Raw genomic sequence first — 26483 nt, 5'->3', positions numbered from 1 at the left:
CTTCCCACTGCGGCACTTGACAACAGTGTCTTGGATAGGAGGGTGCACCAGATAATATGTATTCACAGTACTGAATCTCCTATCACTAAGGCTTTCTCTAATATTATGCAAAGGCTGATTACAGGGAAGTTGTCTGAAGTTACTTTTAAGCTTATTCTTTTTATCTTTTTAAGTGATGTTTAGGCTTTCCCTGCAATTATTGGTATATTCAGTACTTTGGTCAAATCAGACTTGTAGCTCAGCAGATTTCTAATATCCACAGATGGGAAAAGTACTGATTGCAAGCTGTCAAGAGCCATCTTCACTGAAATACTAGTTGTTGGTTTGTTTCAAATGGTAGGGGCAAAACCTTTTCTTTTCATGATGATGAGTTTCAGGTATATAAAGCAAATCTTGTTCTACAGCAGACCCTGATGAAGCTAGGAAATAAACAGCAGCAGGTATGTAGGGAAGGTGTATGGGAAAACCTCTTTCATCTACTGGCTGGAGAGGATATGAGCATGGGGTTCAGTAGCTTTCCAAAAACTTGTATATCTGGATAATCTGGATACATAAATATGTAGAAAAATACGTAGTTGTGCGCAATATCTGCAAATGTAGATATTTATCTGTATTATTAAGTGTTTGGTCCTCTTTCAATTTATAATTCTTACCTTTTGGTGATTAAAAACCCCTCCTTTTTGAGGGGAATTAATAGTCTCAACTCAGCTGTTTAATTGTGAACTCATTTTGTTCTTGTGTTGTTTAAAAAAAATCTGATTGGCACTGCCAGTCTATCCTTTCTGTACCACTCATTATTTATATGTGTCTGTCCTGCTTCCTTTTTTTTTTGTCTCCTGTGAAGTCAACAGCTCTAAAATTTTCACTTTCTGTGGAGGGAAGCCTTTCTCCTTTTTTGGTTACAAGCTAAAGTCAGACACAGGCTAGAGTGGGGAGAAGAAACAGGGACTCTCTCCTCGTAGGCAGTGACTAAACCAGATTGTTTTTCCTAGTGGTGACAGAAATAGGCAAGAAGGTTCTCACTTTAGACCCGCTGCACATTCTGGTTGAAGGAAAAATCTGTTAAAAGGTGCTAAACTTAACGTGTTAATGAGAAGTTTCTTACTGTTTTCCTACAGTAAAGACCCTTTACCATTCTCTTTTTCCCTAAAAAAATCTGCGGGGTTCTGTGACTTTATTATAGTTTGAATTAACTTCAGGTGTATTCATGGAGCTGTTGAGGTCTGCATCATCCTGCAGAGGACTGCTCTTTAGCCCAGACAAGACTCCATAAAAAAACATCCTTTGACAGTTGCCTACTGCTTCCAGGAGCTCTCCCTTCTTTTTCCATTAATTCATTTGCATTCAGAGCTGCTCCTGTATGCCAATTAGCTTTAATTTTTACTATACACACTGACATCAATGGCCAATGAGAAAAGAGCATAGCAGGGTTTTTAGTGTGCCCATAAACTACAGAAAATTGTCCTTGGACAAACTCCTGCTTTTAGGCTGGCTGACAACAATAGACATGGTGAAGTTCAGGCTAAGAGCCATTAAACATAATTACTATCACAGGGTAAAAGTTTAATTGTGCTAAATTTTAAATCTGCATAGTCTATGCTTATTTACAAGCTGGCTGGGTCTTCCTGTTACATAAGGGGGAATAAATCTGTACTTGAAAATTGTTGCCTTTTAACTTCAAAGGGAAGTGAAAAAATAGGGGGTTTAGAAGAAGAAAAACAACTACAAACTGAAAGCTTTCTGTATTTCCAGCTTCTTTTATGCCAATGGCTCCAAGCTGGTAAGTAGATGCTGAGCATCTTCCGACAGATGTTTCTAACGTGCTTAAACTTTGTGTGCGTGAATGTGTGAGAGAGTATTGCATCTGTTATGAAGGTATCTGGGGGACAGAATGCAGATCAGTTTGTTTATGTGGGGTTATTTTAAATATAACCACAGATGGGGCTTGGGGTGGAAGATCTTTCTCCTGCTCCTTTTCTTCTCTCCCTCCTCTGATAATGTTGAGCTCCCCACCTCAGAAAGTTTCAGCTCAAGTAGCTTCTGGATCAGTAGATGTCAGAGGTGGCAGGTTTTCTACAAGCAAACAAAAAAGGCAAAAGCCTGTGCTCATTTTGTATTTTCTTCCAACAGGTTAAAAAAAATAATGTTCACTAAGCTACAAGTTACAGCGTATTTTTAGAAGCATGGTGAATATACGGGGCTCTAAATCGCTCTCTGAAAAGCAGATTAAAATTAGGAAGTGCTAGAATAAGTGTGAAATGTTCATCTGTTGGAAGAGGGAGGGTATGAAGGACTGTGAAACTTGATAGAAGAGAAAAAGATTAGCGTGCTGACTAGCTGGAAGCTACATTTATGTAGACATTAGAAGGCAACACGATTTCAGCTGGACAGAACATAAGCTTCAGATCTTATGCAAACAGTCAAAGCTGTTTAACAATTGGTTTACCCCCAAAACCCCTGAAAGGAGACAGGTGAATACGATGCCAAATACATTTTTCATGTTTCTTAAGCTAACTGTTTAAATAGTTAAGTGAACATCTGTCCAAATTTCCCCATCATTTCCATTTAGAAAAGTCTCCTATTTGAAGGCTGAAGAAAAGCACCTGCTTAACAATGCAAATGGTGCTGTCTGGGGCCCCTTTATTTTGTTTAATCTAGATTGAGCTCCACACAACTGTGATGCTAATGAATAATGGATATTTTATACTTGCGCATGTAGCAGTGCTGGGCACAGAGCAAATCTAGGATTAACCTCCCAATTTCCCTGCCTAATGCATTTGACTCATTTTTTGAGTTTGCTGTGACTTGGGTACTCTAAAAACGGATGCCTGGTTTTATGGGAAATAGGAAAATCCTGGCAAAAGCTGTCAGGCTTTGCTGTGCCCAAGTGAGGTACTGTGGAAAGGGGCAGCTACGTTGAGGAAGGGAGGGATGTCTGTAACAATGGCTTGATTTGCGAGCAGGTGCTCAGTGAGAGCCAGGGCGTTTCAGGGTGGAGACCTGGACACTTTTCACTGCCACATTTTTTCAGTCTGATCTGCTGGCATTAGGCAGCCAAGCCCCGTGCTCAGCTGGCTCCCCTGCCTGCCTTCATATGATGGAATCATAGGGCAAAAAATTTTGGTACTCCCTCTGCAGATTTTCTGTCCTGCACGAGTGTTTCGGTTTGGTTTGCGTGGTTTAACTATCGGGGAAAACGGAGTGCTGTTTCTTCACAGGGAGGCTTGGAGTTTTCCAGCCAGGCCTAATGAAAGACCACTGATACCACTTCTAAAGAAAAATAAGGGTAGCCTTTTTTAAGCTGGAGATCAAGCTGACTCCAGAATCACGGCACTGTGGGAGGGAGGGAGAGTTGTGGAGGTTTCTATAACACTGCTGGGTGTTTTAATTCACAATTACTGGCCAGTAATAATTAGTATTGATTAGCTTGGCAAATTGCAGGTTTAGAAATTGGTTATAGATTTTCCTGATGCTTCTCATCTCCGTGTTGTGGAATCAGCCAGAACCAATGGCTTGAAACAAACCATGAGCCCAAATCTGTCTGCGGGCAGCGACGCGTTGCATGTGCAGAGCTAATGGTCAGCAGGAATCGTACGTCTTGAGGCCCATCGCCCCAAGAATACGATTTTTATCATCTTCTAGGCAAAGTAACTAACCCACATGCATATTGACCACAGTCTGGGGTGAGATTGGTTTTGTCAGCCTGTTGATCGGTGCCCCCAGCTGGTTCCTGCGGCTTTAGCCTCGCAGTGGCGTGGTGCCCCCGGCGTGCACAGGGGTCTGCAGGGACACCTTGGAAAAGGGGGCTGGGGGCTGGGGAAAGGGTGCTGCAGTCTTGGTTGAGTCCCCCGGCAGGAGCTGTAACAGCAGCAGACATCTGGGGAGACAGATAGTGAAAGCCAAGATGAAAATGGCAAAGCTTCCAGTGCTGAAGGGCTGTCCTCGAGGACTGGGGAGCTGAAGTGGAACGGCTGAGCATGCTGTTCAGGCCGCCGTGGAAGGGCTTAGCTGGCTCCTGGGAGGGATGCGGATGTGGGAGAAGGGGGGCACAGCCAGGGGGGAGGGCTTGCTCTCCGAGATGCCTTGCAAAATACTGTGCACTCATTGCAAGAGAAATGATGTATTTTCTTTTTAAACAGCAGGTAAGTGAGGTTCTTCCTGAGCTCTACTATAGTGTTGCCTGCCAGGATTGGCAAAGTTTGCAGGACTCGTGTGTCTTGCTGCGAGAGGTGCCAGCCTGTCCCTCCACCAGGTTGTGGCCAAGCAGAGCAAACCCACGCGGAGGAGGATGGGAGGCTCCGAGCACTTCCCCCACTGCTGCAGAGAGGCAGATAGTTTTTGACTGAAATTTTGTGAGCCCCAAAATAGCGCTCCGAATGTTTAATGCTTTTCTTCATTAGACAGCAAATTAGCCCTAGGCTTGCAAACCAAATGAAGTTTCATCTCAACGATCAGAGCCTGCTCACCAGGCAGTTTTACCCCAAGTTCCCGCACGCTGGTTGGTCAGTGAAATGGAGACTGCAACTTCTATTTATTGGTGCAATACAGTATTTGATACTGCTAATTACACTTAATTAGTCCTTCCACCATTTAATTAAAATGGCTTCTAATGATTGTGCTTCTTTGGCAGGCTCTTTGGTACCACCGGGAATTGTGCTGCCTGCAGTAAACTGATCCCTGCCTTTGAGATGGTGATGAGGGCCAGAGATAATGTTTACCATTTGGACTGCTTTGCCTGTCAGCTCTGCAACCAGCGGTGAGGACACAGTTATTATACGCACAAACTAATTTATACCTTTGGCCGCAAAATGGGGAAACGTTTGATCCACACTACCTGTCTGGGGCTCACAGCCTGCTGGTGTGGCTCGGGCTCGTTTATTAGGCTGACCTGGGTGATGCATGTAAGTACCTGTAGCCCTTTTACTGCAAATCCCCTTGGAGCTGGTGGGAGTTGAAGGGGCAAGGGGGGGCACACAGGCACAGACTGTATGAGGCACAGCTGCTGCTGAATAAAACAAACTGATTCAGCGTCCTTTCAGGATCTACCCTCTTTGCAGAATGCAGACGATGGAGAATGGACCTCCTCTGGCAAACTGATGTTATCTTGCTTAAATCACATTTCTGACAGGCTCAAAACAGGGGATGGCAAAGAAGAAGGATAAAGAGAAGGGACAGGAAGGAGAAAAATACTCTAGCTAAGCCGTTTCCAACACTGGGAACAAATCCCTTAAGTTGTTGTGTAATTAACAGAGGATCTTGGTGGTATAATTTTGAGTAGGCCTTGTGTATTTCTGCTGGGTTTTACCCGGTGGAAAATGCACATTGAGGAGTATAATGAAGGGTCATGCACAGTGTTTTCACTTGGACTACCTGTAGCCAGTTGAATTTGGGAGGGCTGTGAAAAATCTTCCTAGCAGCATGTTTATTGGTCATTGTAGGCAGCATGGAAGCCCACAGAACCAGATGTGATATAGTGTCACCTTCTGATGCATCCATTTATCCATCCTTGTCTAAGACAGACATGAAACTGCTTGCTGTTCTTACTGCTTGTTTTGTCAGGTTGTAGTGGCTGCCCAGCGTCCAAGGCCTGTGCTTGGCTTCCTGTTCTGAATCTGTGGTTGTGTTTCCCAAAGATGAAACTAGGATGCAATGCTTCATCCCATGGGGAGGTGTGAGAGATATGTGTGGGAGAGGTGCGAGAAGATGGAGAACCCAGTTCCATAAAAGTCAAACTAAAAGACTGACTTTAAAATTCGTTGCTTAATCTAGAAAAAAGTCACAGTGGGATGTCTCACAAAGCAGCCATACATGTTACATGTGTGGATGCAAACCTGCCACTTCCCCTCTAACCTTAGGCGACCCTGTCTGCTTCTCCCTCTGTGCCCTCTGACAGTGGCTTAGCCCTTGAGATGGATGGGGTTGCAGCTGGTTGGTGCCCGAGCACAGAAGAGGCGAATCGGGTGAGCCGTGTGTAGCCCAGGTGGCTTTACTCGATCGCCGGCTGAAGGCGGAGGCGGTGTTTATTCGAGATACAAAACTCCCATTAATACTGTCGCCTCCACGGGCGCGGTGGCAGTGCCGGGGCGGCAGTGACATCTAGTGGCTCCTGGCCTTGGGCTCTCTCCAGAAGCTACACGGAATCTTTCAGTTGCCCAGTCTTGTTTTGTGACTTTTGAACATGCTCCTGCCACAGCCATGATCCCCGACCAGCAGCGTGTGACTGCACAGAGGTGATACCCTTATTCCCCGAGATGCTCCTTCCACAGTGCTAAAATCACTGGTCAGTTCTGGGGTTTGTCTCCAGACTCGGAAGTGTTGCAGGTGCTGCCAGGCTCAGCCCTCAGGCTCAGTTCTCTTCACCCTGCTGATGAAGGCCAGGCAGGAGAGGGGTACTCCCAAACTCCGCGCAGACATTAAGGCTGGAGCATCTCAAATATCCCTTCAGGCAGAGGCAAGTCTTGGCTATGAGCTGCACAGGGAGGAGTGCTGGGTTGGCCTTGGAGTCTGTAGGATAACTATCTGTCATCAAACCCCTACTTTACCCTTCTTCTCTTGTGGAATATCCTAGTGGCGCCTAGTTTTCATTTTCAGTAATTTCTTTAAAATTTCACTCTTTTTTTCAAAGGCTCCAAAGAACCTCCCTCCTTCCCTTCCCTCTGCAGTTGCTAACACTGTTACTGTGCTCAGTGCAAAGTGCTGCCCTGCCTGCCCTTCCCATAACCTCCACGTGCTGACACTGCCCGGCAGGAGAGCACAGATAATCCCCCCGATCTGGCAGAGTTGCGCTTTGATGCACAAGGGATTTGCTGCCCAGTTTGAGAGGAGCTGAGTTGTTCTGAAAGATGGGCTGAGTGGACAGCGTAGAGCTATGTGTAGATTGTTATTTTTGGCTGAGATCAGAGGGCTACAAACTTTTATGACTTATTCTGTAGAGATTTTGGCTTGAAAGGGCAGAGTGGAAGTGATCCTGTAACAGACAACATTGGAAGCTGAACTGAGAACAGTGAGATTAAGTAACCCTAAAGTCAAAATTGCAGAGGTGGATGCCAATACTAGTTGTGAATTGGAAACCCCACTGAAACCCCTTATCGCTCTTCAGCTATGAAAAGATTTGATGAGGAAGACCTTTCTTTAATTCTCCTCTAGCTTCCTTGCCCTTCTATAGCTGGACACTGTATAGCGTGTTAAACCTATCAGAGCAAAATCTCTAATATTTTTAGCAAGTGTGCAGTGTTTTCATTAGTTTCATTCTCTAAAACATCAGGTTTGCAACAAGTCCTGCGTTGCTACTCAGCCTACTGTGCTTTAAACTCTTCTAAAGTCAAATGGTTATCATAGTGCTGAATAAAAGCTGATCACTGCTGTAACTGGCTAATAGGTCAGTATTACAAGGGTTGCAGGAAATCCAGCTGCTTCTGTTGCCATTATCTGAAGTGTGGTTTTGCTCAGAAGAAAATCACTCTGTAGAAATGGCAGGGTAGGTTCAGCACCTGTTTCTCACTGCTGCTGGCTGGAACTTGATCAGCCAGAGAGCCTCAGCAACATTCCTGATCCAAGCATGGGGGCTGGTGGTGCGGTCCCACCTCTCTCTCTGAAGAGACCTGTGGGTTGGGACACGAGAAACTGAGCCTGAAGTTGCCCTGTTAAATTCTTGGTCTCCAGTTGTGATGCATCAGCTGAAAAGATCCCAGTTTACTGGTGGGTTTGCAGGACTGGCAGGTAGAAATAGTTGCCTTTCCAGTGAAACAAACCCTTCTCCCAAAACTTCACGTCATATTAAGGTACCCCTGCAGTGCATTTCAGTTCCCATGTGCTTGTACACAACACCCCCACCTTCCAACTCCCTAGTTCTCCAGCTTCTCTTTTGGCTCCTCTTGACCCAAACCAGGTTTAGCAAGAGACAGATGTTGATGCTGGTAGTAAGAGTAATTTTTGCATTTCTCTTCCTAGAGATTTATATGGTACTTAAGGTAGGGATAAGTAGTAAAAAGCAAGCAGCTGTGTCTGTTATTTATAGTGAGTAAACCTGCTGGTGGGGAAGGTGGTGTTAGGGAGAGTGTATGCAGTACAGTTTTTAGCATAAGAGCTGTTAATTTAAATTGAGAATAATTTTTAGCTTTTTTATATACAAAAAAGGTTGAATTTCATAACTACTAAAGCATGTGCCACAGAGGGAAGAGGATGGATGGTCTCCAGTGAAATCCTATAAAGGCAGAACCAACACTTAGTTCTCTCTGTACCGACTTGGCAAATTAATCAGCTTATTTGCAGGTGTCCGGTTGGAGGAAACTTGTGCCCATGTTGGACCTATAAAGGAGCTCTGAAATTATCAGTCCTGTTCTTTTAGCAGAAAATACTCAGTTTTATGGAGATGCTCTGCCTGAAGCTGCCTGAGTTAAAATGAAGAAAGTATTTTAGTCAAGGAATAAACAGTGCCAAAGCTCTGCCTGGGAGCAGAGGAAATGGGCATTTGAGGTCTGCTAAGTCTCCTGAGGATGGGGTCATCTCCACTGATCTTCCTTCAGAGCCTGGTTCAGAGATGCCATGAGGCACAGCCCCCGACCCAGGGTGCCTCTCTGCTTTAGGGACCTGGGGCTGATTTCAGACTCAGCTCCTGGGGCAGGGAGGCACAGCTGTGTGTTCTGGTCTGTCATTGCCCTGCCAGTGTGATGGACAAAAAACAGCCCCTGAATTGGGTGCAAAGAACGTTATTTGTTATCTTAAGGAGTAAAGATTAGCTTCTGATTCCTGAGCAAGCAGACAGGGCAAAAAAGCTATTGGCTGTCAGTTCACACCTCTCAGATCTTATATGTGGAACTTTTTTGACCTTAATGGTCAAATAAAATTGTTAAATATCACAAGCTTCTCTGTCAACTTCAAGACAAACAGAACAATTTACATGGTATATAGAGAGCTGTGCCCTTCGCTCAATGAAGATAAAGGTTAGGAGTCCAGCCACCGGGAAATTTCTATTTATTGTTCAGCACTGTACACAAGGGGGTGAGGAAGGACTTAATAGCCAGTCCTTGCCTGGAAATTAGTGTAAATACTGCCTCACCCGAGGGAACTGTGGAAACATGGATACCAGCAAAAACTTCAAATAGTCTCTGTGTAATATCAGCCGCTTGATTTCTCGGTTGTAGAGCCGACACCTCTTGTCTGCAGGGACAAATCCCTTAACTGCTCCTGGTCTCCTACCGCTGCTGGTGGTGGGACCCGGCAGGGACCGGGATCTGCTCCCTGAGCTGCTTCCTACAACTGTGGCCTGGAGCCGAGCACAGCTGTGCCAGGGAAAGGGATGGCAAAACCCTGGGGTGGGGAAGGGGAAAGGGAAGCAGGCAGAAGCACATGGGCTTTCTTGGGCTCCGATGCCACTGGCAGAGCTAGAAATCAAACTGGTCACCGGAGTCACCTTGAGACCCAAGCATACTTACACCCATTAATTCTTTTTATCTTCCAGGTTCTGTGTGGGAGACAAATTTTTCCTGAAGAACAACATGATCTTGTGTCAGATGGACTATGAGGAAGGGCAGCTGAACGGGAGCTTCGAGTCCCAGGTTCAATAACAGACCCTGCTTCGCTGAAGCACTGTGGGATGGGCGCTTGGCCGCATGAGCAGCGAGGGCGCCTGTCAGCTTGCCTGCAATATTTTTTTAATTCTTGGTCCAGAGAGGACTATATACATTGTAGTACTTTTCCCCCCCAACACAAAGCAGTTACAATTTTAGATGTACAGTTGTGCCTGCTTAGCTGAGCACTGCATTGCCTGTATGTTTGTGAGTTTTTGGGGTCTGGGGGAGGGCTCTGTACAGTCTGTTTTCTGTATATAAACTGGAACATTTATTTTATGAAAAATGTAATGCAATTTTATTACTGGTGTGAATTAAAAATTATGAATGTTTCCTGGTCATCTTTGCTGTGGTTTCTTCCCCATGTGACAAAAGCCTGTATTTCCTGTGCTTTATGTTGAGCAGACTATTAGAAACATACACACAGATTCCTGGAATCACATGGATCACAGCAGAGGCAGGTTCACAAACACCAGCTGGGGGAAATGCTGCTGCAGAGTTAGACCTCTCTGCTTGAACAGTGCAGAGACTTGTGTCCAACCACCTGCTTCCCTGTACAATGGGAGGGAACAAGCTGGAGGCAGGTGATGATTGGGAACCATCAGCGTCGCTGGCTGGGTCCCACCAAGGCTGCTGAGCTGCTGGCTGAGAGGCACCTCGCTTTGCACCTCTGTGAACTCAGACAGAGCTTTTCCATGGCCAGGAGCACTTATTGGCCGGCTGATATGGTGTCTCCAGTCTGGTCTGTGAGGAGCAGGCTCCCTCCAGCCCTGCCAACAGGTGCCTGGGCATTGATCAGGATATTAATTTCAAGGGTTTGATAGGCAGTGGTGTTTTCCCGTGGGGCATCACTTGTCAGAGCTGCTGCAAGGGCTGATGTCAGGGTTTGAACATGACCGGGCGCTGATGCAGCATCATCCCTTCCCACAGCCCTTTTTTGCTTACTCTGTGCCAGGTGCTTTGACCTCCCACGTAACAAAAGCGATGAGATTTGAAGCATCTCCTGGAGAAAAATTCTGAACTGTGTTCCTGCTGCGATGCTTTGTGCAATGATTTTCAAGGTTATGCAATTCATGTGCAACCCACTGGACTGTATCAAACACATTTCTTTGTATGGTGAGTGTCACTTTAATATAGTGCACCAGTAGCTGTAAAGGATGGCTGCAATTCTATTTATTTTGTCTTCTGGCTTTTTCTTAAATTTACCCCCCTTTCCTTTAATAAATAGACACCGAGTACTTTTTTTCTGATGTGACTTAATTGGTTGCTGGTCCTGGGTCGCTTGTGTGTGTTCTCTGAATTGCAAATGCCAAATACAGTGCAGCTTGGTGCTGTTCTGACTTTTGCATGAAATGCTTTTATGTACACCTGTGCTAAATAATGGCTAAATAGAAGCAAAACTCCAGTAGACACTTAGTGAGCTTAGACACTTAGTGAGCTTCAAAATATTGCCTGTCATCTAAAGCTACCTGAGGTATGTGAAATGACTGAGTGATTTTTCTTCATAAACAGATGTTTTGGTTTGGGAGACCCATTATAAAATGTTTGGCCCCATCCCTCTTTATTCCCATAAATATGGAATAGCAATTTAAAAGCCACCTAGAGCTGCCTATGGATATGTGGTGCTTCTCCATTTTCGTGCTTTCTGGGGTTGGGGAAGATTGTCTTTTGAGAAACTGTAGAGTTGATGCTCTTTTTGTAGAGGCTGTCGGAGGTGGCCATGCTGGGGCTAAGGAAGGAGTAGCTTGTTACTCAAATGTTTTGATTTCTTCCTTTGAAATGGGCTGCCAGACAGTCACTGCCTCTGCCTGTGCTCCAGAGTGATGGCTCCTCACCTGCCTCTGGGATTTGCTGTAATTCATCACACAATGGCAGCGTGAGGGTGCTGCTCTGTGGTGAGGAAGGAAGCATTAAAACCAAACCAAAACCACTCACCAAACACACTGGAGGGAGCTATTAATTTTTAGTTCAGACTCTTAAGGAGGGTTTTGGTACCAGTTTAAAAACTGAGTCCTTTGGAGAATGGTACCTTCTAGAAAGCATTTTTTTCTTGGCTTAGCTGGTCTACTTACTTCAGAATTGAAGGGAGGAGGAAAGTGTAACTTTTTAGAACTGCCTCACTAATGCCAGCTAATGGCTCTGCAGCTGCCTGATCTCTTGTACATCGCTGGGAAAGCTGCAGAAATGTCACCCCAGAGGGAGGAGGATGCTGGAGTAGAGGGTCGTTTGTGCAGGAAATCCCACTCTACTGTTGGATGAACACAAATGGCGTTTGGTTGGTGTGAGCCACGTCTTGCTGTGTATGTGTGTCCCCACAATGGCTCTGCAGGGCGGGAGTATCTGAACTGGGCCCATTTGGAGGTGTCATTTACACTGTGGGCCCCAACTTACATGCAATGGCTCTCGCCGCATCCCTGCGCTTGCCCCTGCTGTGAAATGCAGGCCAGTACCCTGAGGTGCAGGGACTTCATTTCTGATGGGCAGCCCACTTGATTTGTCACCATGGCTGTAGATCCAGTTGCTGATGTCTAACAAGGAATTTCACGATGCTGTTTCGTGCAAAAGCCCCAGATGGCAGCGGGGTGGGTGGGAGGAAAGCCTGGGGCAGGACACAGCTTCTAGCTGCTGAGTGGGGTGCGGCAAATGTCCAGTTGTCTTATATTAAAAAAAAAAATAAAATAATAACACCAGGGAGAAATTGTGCAGCATCTATAGCTCTCTTTTCTGTGTCTGCCAGCAGACAAGGCCTGCCTGCCATGGCCTGTGCCCTGGAGAGTGTTGGAGGTGGGATATCTTTAAAAACAAAAATCCCAGGAGGACAATGCAATCATGAATTTTTGTCTGAACGCTGCAAATTTGCTTAATAGAAACAAGTGCTGGAGTGCAGACCTGCTGTTGAATAATCGCTTCCACTCTATGGAGCAGAGCAGGGAAACCTTTTGATGGTGTTATAGTCATCACTTGGCATAAATATTCATTCAAGGAATCAGAGCAGAGTAAATGGCATTTTAGCTGCTAATCATTTAGTATTAGCAGATAGCCCTTTTACTGCTAAAGATAACCACTGCTTAATCAGTTTAGTGACCACTGGCATATAGTATGACATTTAAGCCTATGCCTCAGTCCCCACACTGAGGACATGGCTCCCGGTGACCCCTCTGTCCAAACCTCCATCATTTCCAATGTCAGCCCAGCTGCTGCCAGCTGCCAACTGCACTCAACTGGCTTTAACTTCTGCATTATGTGCCATTTGCCTCCTTATCTTAGATCAAAGAGGTATTTTAAGTTCATGCTACAAATGTTAAAATCTAGGATCTTCTTTCTCTTTTTTTTTTTTTTTTGTAGTTGGGGCTAATGGCTGATCATAGCACAGTCTGATTTTGAGATTAAAAACAAGCCAGTATTTAAAGGCAATCGAAATCTTAAGCTTCTTCTCCATTCATCTTTAATGCTGGTGTAATTGCTGCACAGATTCTGGCTCTTCCTCCAGACTCAATTTATTTTACTTTTGGAGCGTGCCCCTGTCTGTCAGAGGGATGTTATACTTCCCTGAGCAGCATTAGCGCTATTGAGCACTCCGCCACCGGCAATCCAGCTCACCCCATTTCGTATCTTGCCAAACAAGTTAATCTAATATTAACAGCGGTTTGTTACCTCGTTGTTAGCTTAATTTACTTTACAAGAAATGCTATATTTGCATTTCATCCCTCTGTCGCTGGCTTGCGAACCGCGCTTCCCAACGCCAAGAAGGGATGGTTTGCGCCGCTCGGCGCCAGTCCCTCGGCGCGGCGTTGCCACACAGAGGAGGAGGCCATCACCCCCACCAGGCATTTTCCCTAATTGGCCAAGGGGGATGTGGGGAGTTGGAAGGAGGATTTCGAAAGCCACAGAGCAGGTCCTGGAAATGCAATATTCAGAGTAGCGCAAATACCGCCGCTGCTCTTCCAGTAATAGAGCTGAGTCGCAGGCAGCAGTTTTCCCTGGTGGCAAACATATACAGTAAATGTCTTTAGTATGGAAATCAGCAGATGTGTGGGCACAGGGGCAGACGTTTGTAACACCAACAGGTTCTTTGGGCTTTCAGGGAGTGCTACCATGCCAGCCCCTGCCACACACCAGGGATTTGTCAAGGTCTCTCCACCAGCCTGGTGAGGGCCCTGGGCCTCACTTCCAAATTGCTGGGGTGGGGGAGCTGTGAGCAAAGTCCTCCAAACAACCACTCAAAATCTAATTCCTCAAACGACCCAGCTCCCAGCCCTCAGCAGCTCTCAGACAGGAAGGCTCTTCTCCAGCAGCCTTATGGAGCTGTGCCAGCTGCAGGGCTGGGGTTGACCTGTAGTGGCCATAGGTAACTGGTGATTTTGTACCTGGGGCTGTCCCCCCTAGATTAGGGAATGTGGAGTTGTTGGAAATGGAATGGCTTTTGCCAGTGAAAGTTTCTGACTTAATTCTTGATTAGGTCACTCTGTGTCCCATTGCTAAGCCCTGTCCCTGTTTATGGGGTGCTGGCTTCCACCTGCTCTAGCAATTGCTCCTTTCCCCTCTGCCAGCAAGGCAGCAGTGGAGCTGCCTGCAATGAGTTTGTAATATTATTTCCAAATGGAAACAGCAGTGGGGTGATGCCATTTACCCTGTCCTTTCACCCCCCTGTGTCCTCAGACATCAGCTTCTCATGCAAAAAATAGACCTTTTAGCAGAGAGGGAGGTTGCAAATGTTTTTCTAGGGAAGCCCACTCAGACCCGGAGCTGATTCCCGGCTGCCTGTCCTGTTGCACCCCAACTCAGCAGATAGATTAAGCTTCTCTGCTGGGCAGGCATCTCTCCAAGACTCTCCACCTCTCTTGTTCATCCCCAGGCATGGTATTCCCTGCAGCACCCTCCAGGGCAGGGCTGAGCTCTCAGTGCAGGCACCAGCTCCAGGGGAAGCCTCAGTTTGCACAGCTTGATGTAGGTATCGCTGCTTACAGGAACCAAATGACTCCATCTGTCTGGCTGGCTTGCTCTGGTTTTAATAGTAAAATGCTGAAGGATGCTGAGGATGACTCTGGCCAGGCTGAGATGTCTGGCAGGGCAGCTGCTTCATGGTGCAGAAGAAGGTTTTTAGTAAAGATGTGAGAGAAAGCAGAGCTGGAAGGACCAAACCTGCAGAAGCAGCAGAACATGGAGAGGTGGATTGAAGTGGGGGATCAGCTGCAGATGAAAGTACTAAATATTAGTAGCTTATTGTAAACAATTGGAGGGCAAATGCCCCAAACAGAGATCTGTTTTGCCACAAAAGCACTGTGAAGCACCTCATAAGTAATGCAAAAGTATAAGTGTAAACATAAATAACATAAATATATTGCACTGGACACAGATCTGAGGCCAGTCATCCCAGGAGAACATGTCCGGGAGGAGATGATTTAAGCTACTGCTGCATTGCTTGTCCACCATCCCTCCTGAGGGCCAACTCTCCCTCCCCATCAGGCCCACGAATTCACTCTCCCTGAGGTTTTTGCCTATGTGAGCAGCTGAGTGCCAAAGCCAGGGGCTCCCATGCTGGTGCCCAGTGCCAGATCCGCTCCCACCTGCCCATATCACAGTTAGCTCAGCATGTAGGGATAAATACCACTGAGCAGGCAAATGGGTTGGGTTTTGGACAAGAGGCTGTCTCAGACCCAGGTATATGCACATCCATCCTCTCTGAGCCATGGGCAATTTTTTCCCCTCCAGGTGATACAGGGGCAAAAATGGGACTTGGCTGGGCGAGTAACTTTGGGAGTACTATAAAACAAAGGTGCTCTGGCGAGGGGAGGTGTGGTGGCCAAGGAGGTGGCCCAGGCTCAGGGCTGCTGGAAATGTCAGCCTTCTCCCTCAGTGGGTGCCCAGCAGCCAGAGCCATGGGCAGGGCCTCAGTGCAGCTGGAGCCTGGAGCCAGCCCATGGGCACGGTGTGGCAGCACCTGCAGGCGGTGGCATGGCCATGGGCACCTTGCACACCCTGCACAAATACACATTCACGCTCCACCATTGACCAGACACGTAACCCTGAATTCCCAGGAGTTCCCTGGAAGGAATGTTTCACTCCTAACGTAAAGAAATTAATTTGAGAAGAGCAATAAGGTGCTGCCTGCTCTCTGCCTGCGGGTGAGCAGAGGGGCCTGGCTGCCTGTTTCAGTCTTCAATGGTAACACTTCTGGAAAGAAATGTTAATGCAACCTGAGCATTTTTGGGTGATTTTACCAAGAAAATTACCTTGAGAATAGCTTTATTATTATTAAATTGAATCAGGTATTTACTTAAAGGTCTTGACATCCTTGTAGAAACTGTACAAAACTGTGGTTTTATTTAATGAAAATGTTGTTGCTTGAAACAGGTGTTTCACTCTGGAGCTTGTCCTGAGGCACCGTGTGCATCCCAGCAGTGGGTGTCTTTAACCTAAGTGACCCGTTCAATGTTCAACGCTCAGGTTCAGAAGGAGGGACTTCCGTTTGCAGTTTGGTTTTCTGAAAAGATATTGTCTTTATCATAATTTACTTCTTTTATTAATTTTTCTTAAATTCTTGCTGAACACAGCCCAGAGATGCAGTGAAGCATCTTGCCTTGGTAGCAGTAACAGCAGCCCTGGGGGGCTGAGGTGATGACATCTCTGCCTGCCGCAGAGGAGGAGAAAAGGTGCCCTGAAGTCCCAGTGGGAACACAAAGGTTCAGGACATAACATTCTCCACAGCAGGATGCCTTGCCTTTGCACCTGAGAGGAGGCCCTGGGAAGCCTCAGCCTTTGGCAAGACACAAACATTAACACTGTGGCTCTGCCATGGCCACAGCAGCAGCCCAGGAGCTGCTCCTGGCTGCCCTGCACCGTGTCCCCTCACCCCACTGGGGAGCAGCAGCCTCATAAATAATTCCTCAGTGTAATGGCAATGTTGTAGAACATGAATATTTAGTGCATGCATAATAGTTGTTTATTCATACTTAAATGTCAGCTGATGAAAACATATTTAAAAGGCTCCATTCCTGAAGAAGCACCAGCAGCCGGAGGGATGCAAAGTCACACTGTTTCTTGCCACACTGAAGCCCAGGGGTGCAGTGACAGACCCCTGCACTCTCTGGCTGCATCATGTTCCCTTTCCCTGGGTACCAGACCTGCAGGAGCCAGCCCTGTCACGCTCTTAACAGATCCATCTCCCACCAACAGTGGGTTTCGCGTTTGTGCCAGAGCTGAATTTGGCTAAAACTGCCAGTTTCCCTGGTGTGCCTGTGTAGCCCTCACGACCGAGCCCCGGGGACGCCGCTGGGACGGGCTGGGAGGGGTGACACTTTGCAGGACAGGGGTGCTGTGACAGCAGCTGTGGGAATGCAGACGAGGGTGCAGGCAGGCTGTCCCCCCCTCGTTCTGCCAGCCTCCTACCCACTCCCGCTCACGAGAGGAAACTCTCAACGCTTGGGAAGGGGAAAAAAAAAAAAAAAAAAAAAAAAAGAGAGAGAAATAAATTATCAGTAAAGTAAAGCAACACAAACTTATGAAGGACAATTTTTTTTTTGCTGTCAATACACACAAAGAGACAAAAATTGGAAGCTTTTGAGGAAAAGAAATGCGTCTGAACTTCTGAGCAAGCGAGAAAGTACTGAAAAGCCCTGCCATGCCGAGCTCCTCTGAGGTAACTTCTGTGCTTGGAAAGAATATTTCAGAAGACATTTTATTCTTTAGAAGATGCCAAAAATGCAAGACTTGGCACTTTAACAAAACAGAAAAAGGAAAACACATAATCTTCTTAACTAGTAAGTCTTTGAGCCCAGGATCACATTGTTGCCATATAATAAAAAGGGATGTTATGCAGTAAATTGGGCAGTTAAGAATTCTGTGCATACTCAAAATCATGACATTTCAAGGACAATAAAGTTGGCTGGCTCGTGGCCATTGGCCATATGAAGAGAAAACAAAAAAACGGATTGTCAGCTGGTTATTCATACCGCATTACAAAACAAGCCTCCCAACAGGCAAACACTCTTTATTGCTTGTGTTTTTGCTCCAGAAATATATTTTTTAATTAAAAAAAAAAAAAGAAAGAGTTCTTGCAGCATTCATCTTACAAATGTTAACCCCTTAAAAGACAATTCTGACATGCTTTGCCGCTGGCTTTTCCACTTTATAAATGTTCTACAGAGGAGGAAAAAATCAGAAGGAAAAATTTATTTCTCACAGTGTACGAGCTGTCTGTTTCTTTATCGTAGAGAAAAAAAGAATCAAGGCATTCGAGACAGCTATTAATTATGTGGGATGCGATTAATTGTGTGGGATGTTTTGATTTTTGGGGTGTCTGACACGGAATAATCCCTGGGGAGTTGTTTTCCAGATAAAACATAGAATCTGTGAGCATGTGCCAAGTGGTGTCCCCAGACCTGCAGCCAAGGCTGAGGATGGTTCCAGTTTTGTGATGGGCTGCCAGGTGGAGCTGGTGGCACTGGTGTGCCGGGTCAACGGAAGGGTCGGCCCCAGCCCAGCAAGGCACAGCAGGGAAGGGCACCCACCATGTTATTTTGGCTGTGGTTGTATAACATCACTTTACCATGACCTGCTGGACCATGCAGGCTCCCTAATGTCTGTGTTGTTACTACAACATGTGTTTATGCACAAACAATGATTTCTGTTTCTCTCATGGTTGCATTACGTGCTGCTTTCTGGGTGCCACTGCCTGTGTTTTCCACAGCCCCTGCTTCATCAGGTTAAGCCAGAGGCTGGGAAAGCCAGACTCTGAGCCACGTACTGCTTAACCCCACACTTCTATCCTTTCATGGCTCTTTATTTCCATGATTTAATTTCTCCCCAAAGAACTTGATTCTGGCTTTCAAATAAAGATGAGCTTTCTAATAAGTACTATTCTCACAGAGCCACTGTCCTTTTTAGAAATAGCTGAAGCACTACGATTATTGCATTGCTGTGTAACATTGGGAAGTACCAAATCTTGAAAAAGTACTAAGCATCTCACTTGAGCTTGATCAAAACCCTAACAGCCCCTCTGTGAGGCACACTGAAACACCAGTGAGATGCACGTGCTTGACACTTGCTGGAATGTGCTGGGGGGCCACAGGGCCACAGCATGAAGGTGAAGTGCTGTGGGGACAATCCCCTCCTGGCTGATGTGTCCGTGGACAGAGCTCTGTGGTGTGACTGCCACAGGCCAGTGTCCAACCATCACTTTGGTTTTCACTTCCAGCAGGTGACCAGCTCCATTGGTGTGACAGCCCACATGCTTCTGGTCCCTAGTGGGTCTTCTTGATGAGGTTTTATAAAAGTGATGATCCTTGAACCGTGTTTATTAATTTATTTTTAGAGAGGCAGGCAGTCTGGGGGAAATAAACAGAAGCCTTCCTTGCTGGGGGGAAGGGGAAAGGCAGGTTTTTGACACACTGCTTCCAATAGGTCCTTATTCTGTCTCTTTAATTGTCCCAGGGGGCTGTGCTGGAGCAGCTGCAGGTTGTTTACAGCAAGATGATCAGGACTACATCTTCTGCAGGTGGCAAGGGAGCTGCATTGGGATGAGAAGCTGGGAGAGTATGACCGGAACAGGTATGGCAGTGGGTTTTTCTGAGCTTTTTGGGCTGAAGAAAGTGCAGGAGGTGTTTGTAATGCATCTGGTTGAGCCTTGTGAGGAGGGTGACATGGACATGTTGTACGTGCTGGTGCTGTGTTGTTCTGGCCTCTTGCTAAGACCTACAATGGTATGTAGGGAAAGAAGTGTGGAATCACCGGTGAAGTCAGATGCCTTTGGTTGAAGGAGAAATCTTTGCTGTGGGAGGGAGTGACACCCCTGTTTGGTCATAGAGCTCCCACAAAATTGCCCCTGTCCTGCTGGGGATGTGGACTGAGGGAAAGAGACTGAGTTAGGCTGTTGTGGTGACAGTTTTTTCCCCTCCTTCATTTAAGTAAATCTTTCCTGACCATAACTTAGGGGAGATGCTTGGCCAAAAATCTTGTGTGTTTTTTGGGAATTGCTTATTGATTGGTTGTAGAAATGGCACCAGGGTAGATCCTGAACTGATACAAATAGGTTCATTGCCTCTCAAGTCACTGTATTTCTCTCATCCTCCAAGTCCTGGGCCAGCTCCCTGCTCCTACATACTCTCTGCTCATGCTTTCTGTGCCACTGTTCCCACACAAGGGCTTTGCTTGCTCCTTCTGCTTCTCCCTCTCCTCTCAAGTTCTTGAGCATCTTTATTTGCAGTGTGATTTGCTCAACTTTCCTTTTGTGTTTTAATCCACTTCAGTCTGTCCCCTGGTCCTGCCTATGCTCATCATTGCCCGTATCTACCTTGTTCTGATTGCACGTTCTGCGGGACAAAGTGCAATGATGCCCTTTTGTGGATAATTAAATCCTCCTGGTTGCGGTTCCAGCCAGTGGGACAACTCCTGCTGCATCGTGCAGGAGGATATAAACTGCCTGGATTTGCATGCAGAGTCTGTCATCTGCTGTGAATCATTTTGGGATGCTTTTGCATGAGTGAAGCTGTTTAAAAATAAATTGTATTGTGTTAGACTAATGGAAGATAATAAATTCGTCTGGTCTTTTAGTTTAAAATTCATCAATGTCTGGAGCTGGAAGTGGGGGGAAGGAGCTGGAGGACATAAACCCACTGGGCAATTAATGGCCAGGAGCTTGGCACTTGCCAGGCTGCCATGATGCCCAGCAGTGTCACAGTGCCCTGACAGCAGGAGGACAGCACAAGCATTAAACCCTTCTTAAAAAGGCAAAAACTAGAAAAGAACCCTCCCCCTTTTAAACATCAGTTAACAAGATATCCCTTAATCAAAGTCTGTTCTAAGTGGTACTGTGCAAAGGGATTATTGCAAGATCAAAAACCTTTGAATTATTGAAGCCTTCAAACCCTGATGGTATTTGCTATCCCCTCCCTGTCCCCCGTGCTACAACAGGGAGAGCCCTTTTTTGTTGGGCATAATTTCCCCAGGATCAGCTCTGCTCTGATTTTGGCCAGCAGTGTGGGAGAGGGGTTGCAAACTCAAGCCCAAAGCTTGTGCAGACTGTCACTGGGCAATTCTGGGGAGATAGCACACAGAGTGTGTGACCTGTCTCTGTGCTGCCTCGCTGGTGTGACAGGGACTCTGGGACAGTGCCCCTTGCAGGGGGTGCCCCATCCGGGCCATAGGGATACTGCAGGGAATGAACTTGCAGTGGGGTAGGAAAAAGTACACCAGCTGTAAAGTCAGCTTTGTGGCTATTTCTGGCCATCATCACCTGCTCTAAGCACCAGTGTCCTATGCCCCGTCCCCTCATGTCTCTGTCCCCCAGCATATGCTCTCTCTGGTTTCCCACTATTAAACTGCTGGTGCCTGTATGGCACCAGGTGGCTCTGGCATTGCTCCAGGACAGCATTCCTGTGGCCTGGCCCCAGGCTGTGGCAGAGGGTCCTTGCTCTTGTTAAGGTCCAGTGGCTTTTCCCCTCAGCCCCCCTGCTGATGCCTTCTCGTCCTGGTGTGGTTGTAAATTTGGGGTGATTCTGGTGACAACTGCAGAGTGAGGCCTGATTGGAGCCCACATAAGTAGGAGGTGAGGTGAAAGTGAGACGTGAGGGGAAAGCAGCTTGTTAGTAGAGCAAATAATTCACAGTGAATAATTTCTTCAACACATTGTTTGGATATCTATTTTTGAATAACTGCAAAGGGGCTGTGCAATTCCTGAATCTGCTGGTTTGCTTTCTTTCCTTTTGGTTTGGGATGTGTGAGAGTGTGCTGGCTGTGTTCAGGCTGTCCTGGCCAAATGCAATGGCTCACACCAATTGCCATACTGTTACCTTGCCTGAGTACCCCAGCGCTCTCCCTCTGCCCAGCCATGACAAAGGTCCTAGAAACATCCTATTTCCCTGAAAATATGGCCAATGCAAAAACACTTGTGTGGACAGGCTTAATATTCACCTAACACTGTGTAGGCAAACCTTGTTCTTTGATGGAAGATGAAGAAAATAACTGCTCATGTTTAAACTCATCTGAGTGTTTGAGACAATGACCTGGATGCATTTTTCCAGTAGTTCTTATTTTCTTACGTCTGACCCAACACAACTGTTAGTTTTCTTTGAAATCTTCAGTGGTGCTCAACTGGGGAAACCAAGAGTGTAATTTATGGAAGGAAAAGTGCAGCAAATAGATGTTTTGTATCCTATGAAGTACTCCTGCCACTTAAAAGATCACTTATTGAATGGAACTTCTGGTTGATGTCATTTGCTGGTTTGTTAGCAGCTTCTCCCAAAGCCTTGCTTTGAGGAAAAGTGTTTTTAAGAAAAAAAGTGTGTGTATGATCTGGACTCTGCTGTTACAAGTGATGAGGCTCAAGGCCCTGGAAACTCAGCTCCATTGCTGCTGGTAACATGATCTAGCAGCACCCTGGAAGCTTTCTTCCCTCACACCCCCAAAATATTGCATTTACAGCAGGAGGTAAAGCCTGTGAGAAAGTTGCAGGTAGAAACAGATAGTGCTTTGAATTGCTGTTGCCTTGCTTGCATACAGATCACTGATGGGGCTGATGTGGCCAAAGCTAACTCTGCCCATTGATGCCCACTCTGTCCCAAATCAGGGTCCCAAGGAGGCAACTTGGGCAGATGTTCATTCAGCAAGAAGGTGTGATGTGTGTGTGTATGCTGATGGCTGACTACCCCAGGCAAGCAAAATAAGCTCAAATTTTATCCCCATCAGCAGTAGCTCAAACCAGTACACCTTTTCTGTGGCTGGTGATGGATGGCTGATGCAGGAGTAGGCTCCAGGGCTGCCTTCCCTTGCTGCAGCTCTGAGAAGTGGAGTTTAGGATTAGGTGGAATTAGGGATTTATCCCTCAGCATCTTGCTATAAACCTGCCTCTTCTCATAGTGTCTCTGCCAAGTTTTGCAGGGATTTCTTGCGGAGTCACTCCTGGTGACTTCTCTGTTGTAGACCACCAGCCAGTGGTGTGGCTGCCCCCTCCCCAGTGCCTCAGCAGCTCTCCCAGTGCGTGTGTGGGGCACAGGAGCCATACCTGGGGCTGTGCTCAGTGCTGTGCAGCAGGTTAATCTGAACCTGCAGTAGGATCGCTGCCCTGGTAAATCACACTGCTCAGGAGTTCACTAGATCAACTTTCTAGTTATCCTAGGTCTTTTAAAGGGCTCTTCTTTTTTTTTATTATCCAATTAACTATACTTGTTAATAAAAAAAATTCTTTTATATAAAACTGAGCAAATTTTTTTTCTCTGCCTGGAGTGACATAAATAGACCTTTTCATATATAGCTTCAGTGTCCTGGGACTGATTTGTGGATATATATTGCTGCTTAGAAAGACTGTAATTTACAGGTGATTGTTTGGAGGACTTCAAATTACCACCACTCATATATATGGATATATAAATAAAAAATGAAGCTTCTCAGGACATTCTACATAAACAATTTTCCTGGGAAGAAAAAGGATTCTCAATAAAAATAATAATAAAAAACAGCAAGTTTTTTTTATATCTATGCCTCTACATAAAGTAAGGGTAGATTACTTCAGTCTTTCATTTTTATTTCAGCATTTCTGGACCATTTCCTCCAATATTTTATCTTTTTTCTTCCATCACATATAAATAAACTCCTCTTATATTCCACTTCTGGTGGAACTGGCAGGTTTGGGGTCTGGAGGTAGCAGAAACTCTGCTGCCCAGGCCTGCCTGCCTGCACTTCCTCCAAGAAGAATAGGGATGGGAAGGATTAGCTCCAGCTGCCTGAATGAAATATCACTTCAGCCTCTAAGTTTCTCTCACAGAAAAATACATGCACAAAGAGAAATACTTTTGGAAGCTGCTTGTGATTTTATGGCCCTGTTGCTGGGAGCTGCTGACAGTCTCTGCTCTCAGCAATCAGGCTCTCTGTTAAAGCTGGATACCATAAAGTCACTATTTCACTTTGGAAGATATTTCTGTAAAGTTTTTTTAGCTTTCCTGGTCCAAGACAGAGCCATGGCTCACCCAAATCAGGATCAGGGGTCTGCAGGAGCAGCTAAAGGGCACATCTGCAAGACGAGCCCCGAAGCAGCACCACTGAGCACCCAGAGCTGTTTTTCCAGCCTCCAAATGTCTGTGCTTCAGAAGCAGCTGTAAGTGAGAGTCATACTGTAAGGTAGAGGGATGTTTTCTGCCCCTAATTTATCTAGTTGCCCTTTTTTTTTTTTTTAAATTCTTATAATCTTTGAGGCATCTGCAGACCCTATTCCATGGGTCTGTGATTTTTTTTTCCAAAGTTGTAAACAGATTAATGCAAGTTTAGATGACTTTATGTGACCTGAAAGTAGATAATTTAGTGGTAGTTAATGCTCCTTCATTCCCAGTAGAAGAGGGGCTGTTTTTAGTCCCTTTATTAAAGCAAGCAACAAAGTCTGCCTTCAGCTTCCAGCGTGCACTTCCAACGTAATTTAAGGGTTTAAAGATGAACACAACTTGTGTGGAGGAAAAGGGATGTCAAAGTAAAAAATCCCATGCTTTTAATTGAGATTAGTTGATCCATATTCCATTACCAAATCCTGTCCCGTGGCCGCTGTTCCTCCACAGCCGGGGAGGATTTATCAGCCTTGCTGCTCGCAGGCTCCCTTGTGCTGCTGCTCTCCCAGGGAGCCGTGAGGAGTGAGGTGGGACAGGCTGCTGTATATCACCCATCTCCTGCTCGCCAAATGATGATTCAGATTCACACAGAGATCTATAAAAGTCAGTGGTTTATTGCTGTCTTGTATTTCTGTATTAACCACCTCATTATCATCCCAAATGGAGTATAAATCTGAGGGTATCCAGTTGCTCAAGCCTGCGTGCTTGTGCTCCCCCGCCTCCTGCCTTATAAATCTTGGCTCTGGGTAACGGGAGGGACCCTGCGGTTTCCCAGCTCGGGACCAGGCAGTGTTCATAAAGGACCAGCTTTCTCTGCTTGGGGCAGGACAGGCAGTGCTCCAGTTGTCTTGATCATGTGTGTCTGCTCTGGTGGCTGAGCTGCCGGTGTGGGGGAGCAGCAGCACTGGTGCTTCCTGCAGAACCCAGGAACAAAAGGCATTGCCTGCTGCCAAGCTGTGTATCTTACCCCTAAAATCTGGGAGAGGTGCTGGTCCCTTGGAGAATGGTCTGTCTTTGGAGAATGGTCAGGGGTCTTTGGGGTCTGGGGCTTTTTGTGTGCCGGGTGCTGGCTTTGCTCAGCCCTGTGGTTGCTGATGGAGGCCAGTTATTAAGTGGCTGGGAAGCATTTGGAGAAAGCCCCACATAACCCGGCCAAGGCCACAGGACACCTGCTTTGGGCACTTGGCATCTTGGTCTTGTGATGGAAAAAGCCTGAAATAAATAATGAGGTTTGACCAGGCTGGGTCAGATCATGTCTCAATCAGCAGCAGCAAGCAGCCATGGTTAGGAACAGGATGCACCTTGAGGTGCCTGGGAGATTCAGTGCTCTGGAAACCCCTGAGGATGGCCAGTGAAACCTCTCCTATGCACTGAAAAGAGTTTTTATGCCATGTCCATAGTTCACCATGTGTCAGAGTCAGAAATAATTGGCAGATGAGGTGCATGAACTTTTGATCTTTGCCATGATGTCTCATCCATGGGAACATGTGCCATTAGCAGGAGACTTTTCCTGTAGTTCTAGGCTAACATATGTGCTTCTAAGTATCAGTGAAGAATGCTATTCTTAACAAGGAAGTATAATTTTCCTAAAATACATCAGGAAAAAAGTGCGACCTTTGGATCAAGATCTCCCAAAGGCAGCAGATCTGTTGGCCTCAGTAGGGTCTGTATCAACTGGGCACTTGTCCCACAAATGAGAGCTTGTGCGTTTTATTGCTCAGCTGTTAACTTTGTAAGGACAGGCTGGCTTATGCTGTTATGGTTTCGGACAGCTCAGATAGGACTAATGCAGTCTGGCATCACAGCTTCACCGCTGTCAGATATAAATTCCCCACATTTTACTAAATTAATCCTTTTTCCATCCTGTTTTCATTATGAAAAAATGAGCTAATTATTTAACATCTCCAAAAGACTTCAACTGAGCCACTGCAAATCTGATCAACTCTTAAAAAAAAAAAATAATTTTTTTAAAAATCCCTCTCTCCTCAGTGAAGAGTGTGGCCTTTCTCTTCAGGTTAGTGCTAGATGCTGAAAAACTCACACCTGTGCAGGAGCTTGGTTCACTGTACCCCCTTCTGCCCAGCCACTCAGTGTTTGCATCATAACAGTCTGATGTGATGGAAACTACAGGTGAAGAATAAGACTGAAGGTATTACAGAATCAAATAGACTAATGTAATTGTATGTAAAGAGTGAGCCATGTTGCTTTTCTCAGAGAGCTTTTCTTTTTTGTTTGTCTCATTCATTTAATGAGAGCAGACCAAATGAACAATGGGGAAAGCAAAATAATTTAAAAATCATAAATATTTTCTGTTTCTGCATAATAAGGAGCATTTTTTGAGTAGCTGCCTCTTAAAACCTTCACCTCACTACTGGCTATTTTTGCTGCAAGTTCCCATCCAACACAAAGTGATGAGTTTCCCAGAATTTGATAAATTACACCCCTTCTTTGCAAATTATTCTCCTTCAATCTTCCACCACCTCTGGTCTTGACACATGTGCTGGAGAGGGCGACAAGCTTTTAAACCTCATTTAATGTGCGTAACCAAGACTTGCAGAGTTTTCTGGGTCTCTCAGAGGTCACACTTCTCAACTCTGCATGCATGCTTTTTAAAAATTATTATTATTATTTTAATCACAATGCTGATGCTCCTGAGCTGATTCAGGCACCCAGGTCATGTATATTCTAAAGCAAAGCTTTTGATGAGGGGAAAAAAATATCAGGGACATATACATTAGGGACATAATGAAGAGCCTGTTTGATGCTATGTCCAATGCTGAGACTGCCATGAGGACATGGGGCTTTTCTTCTCCTCTTCCTCCTT

At 45.9% G+C, this 26483-nt stretch overlaps 1 protein-coding gene across 3 annotated transcripts in view; it reads left to right on the top strand.

Annotated features, from left to right (window-relative positions):
• Positions 1 to 26483, top strand: part of LMO1 (LIM domain only 1) — a 93914-nt gene that overhangs the window by 51391 nt on the left and 16040 nt on the right. The window contains exons 4-6 of one of the 3 annotated variants that reach the window (XM_017812686.1): positions 4631 to 4756; positions 9461 to 9557; positions 19002 to 19118. In XM_017812686.1, coding sequence (XP_017668175.1) covers positions 4631 to 4756; positions 9461 to 9557; positions 19002 to 19091 — 313 coding nt within the window. In that variant the 3' untranslated portion in view covers positions 19092 to 19118. Of the gene's footprint in view, positions 1 to 4630; positions 4757 to 9460; positions 9558 to 10499; positions 10818 to 19001; positions 19119 to 26483 lie in introns of those variants that run through there. The other 2 variants (XM_017812679.1, XM_017812692.1) reach the window with 2 other exon arrangements.

This window comes from Lepidothrix coronata, unplaced genomic scaffold (assembly GCF_001604755.1).
Source record: "Lepidothrix coronata isolate B3197 unplaced genomic scaffold, Lepidothrix_coronata-1.0 Scaffold1, whole genome shotgun sequence".
Taxonomy (NCBI): Eukaryota; Metazoa; Chordata; class Aves; order Passeriformes; family Pipridae; genus Lepidothrix; species Lepidothrix coronata.
The sequence above is the reverse complement of the archived record's forward strand: the minus strand, read 5'-3'. Positions and strand labels throughout refer to the sequence as shown.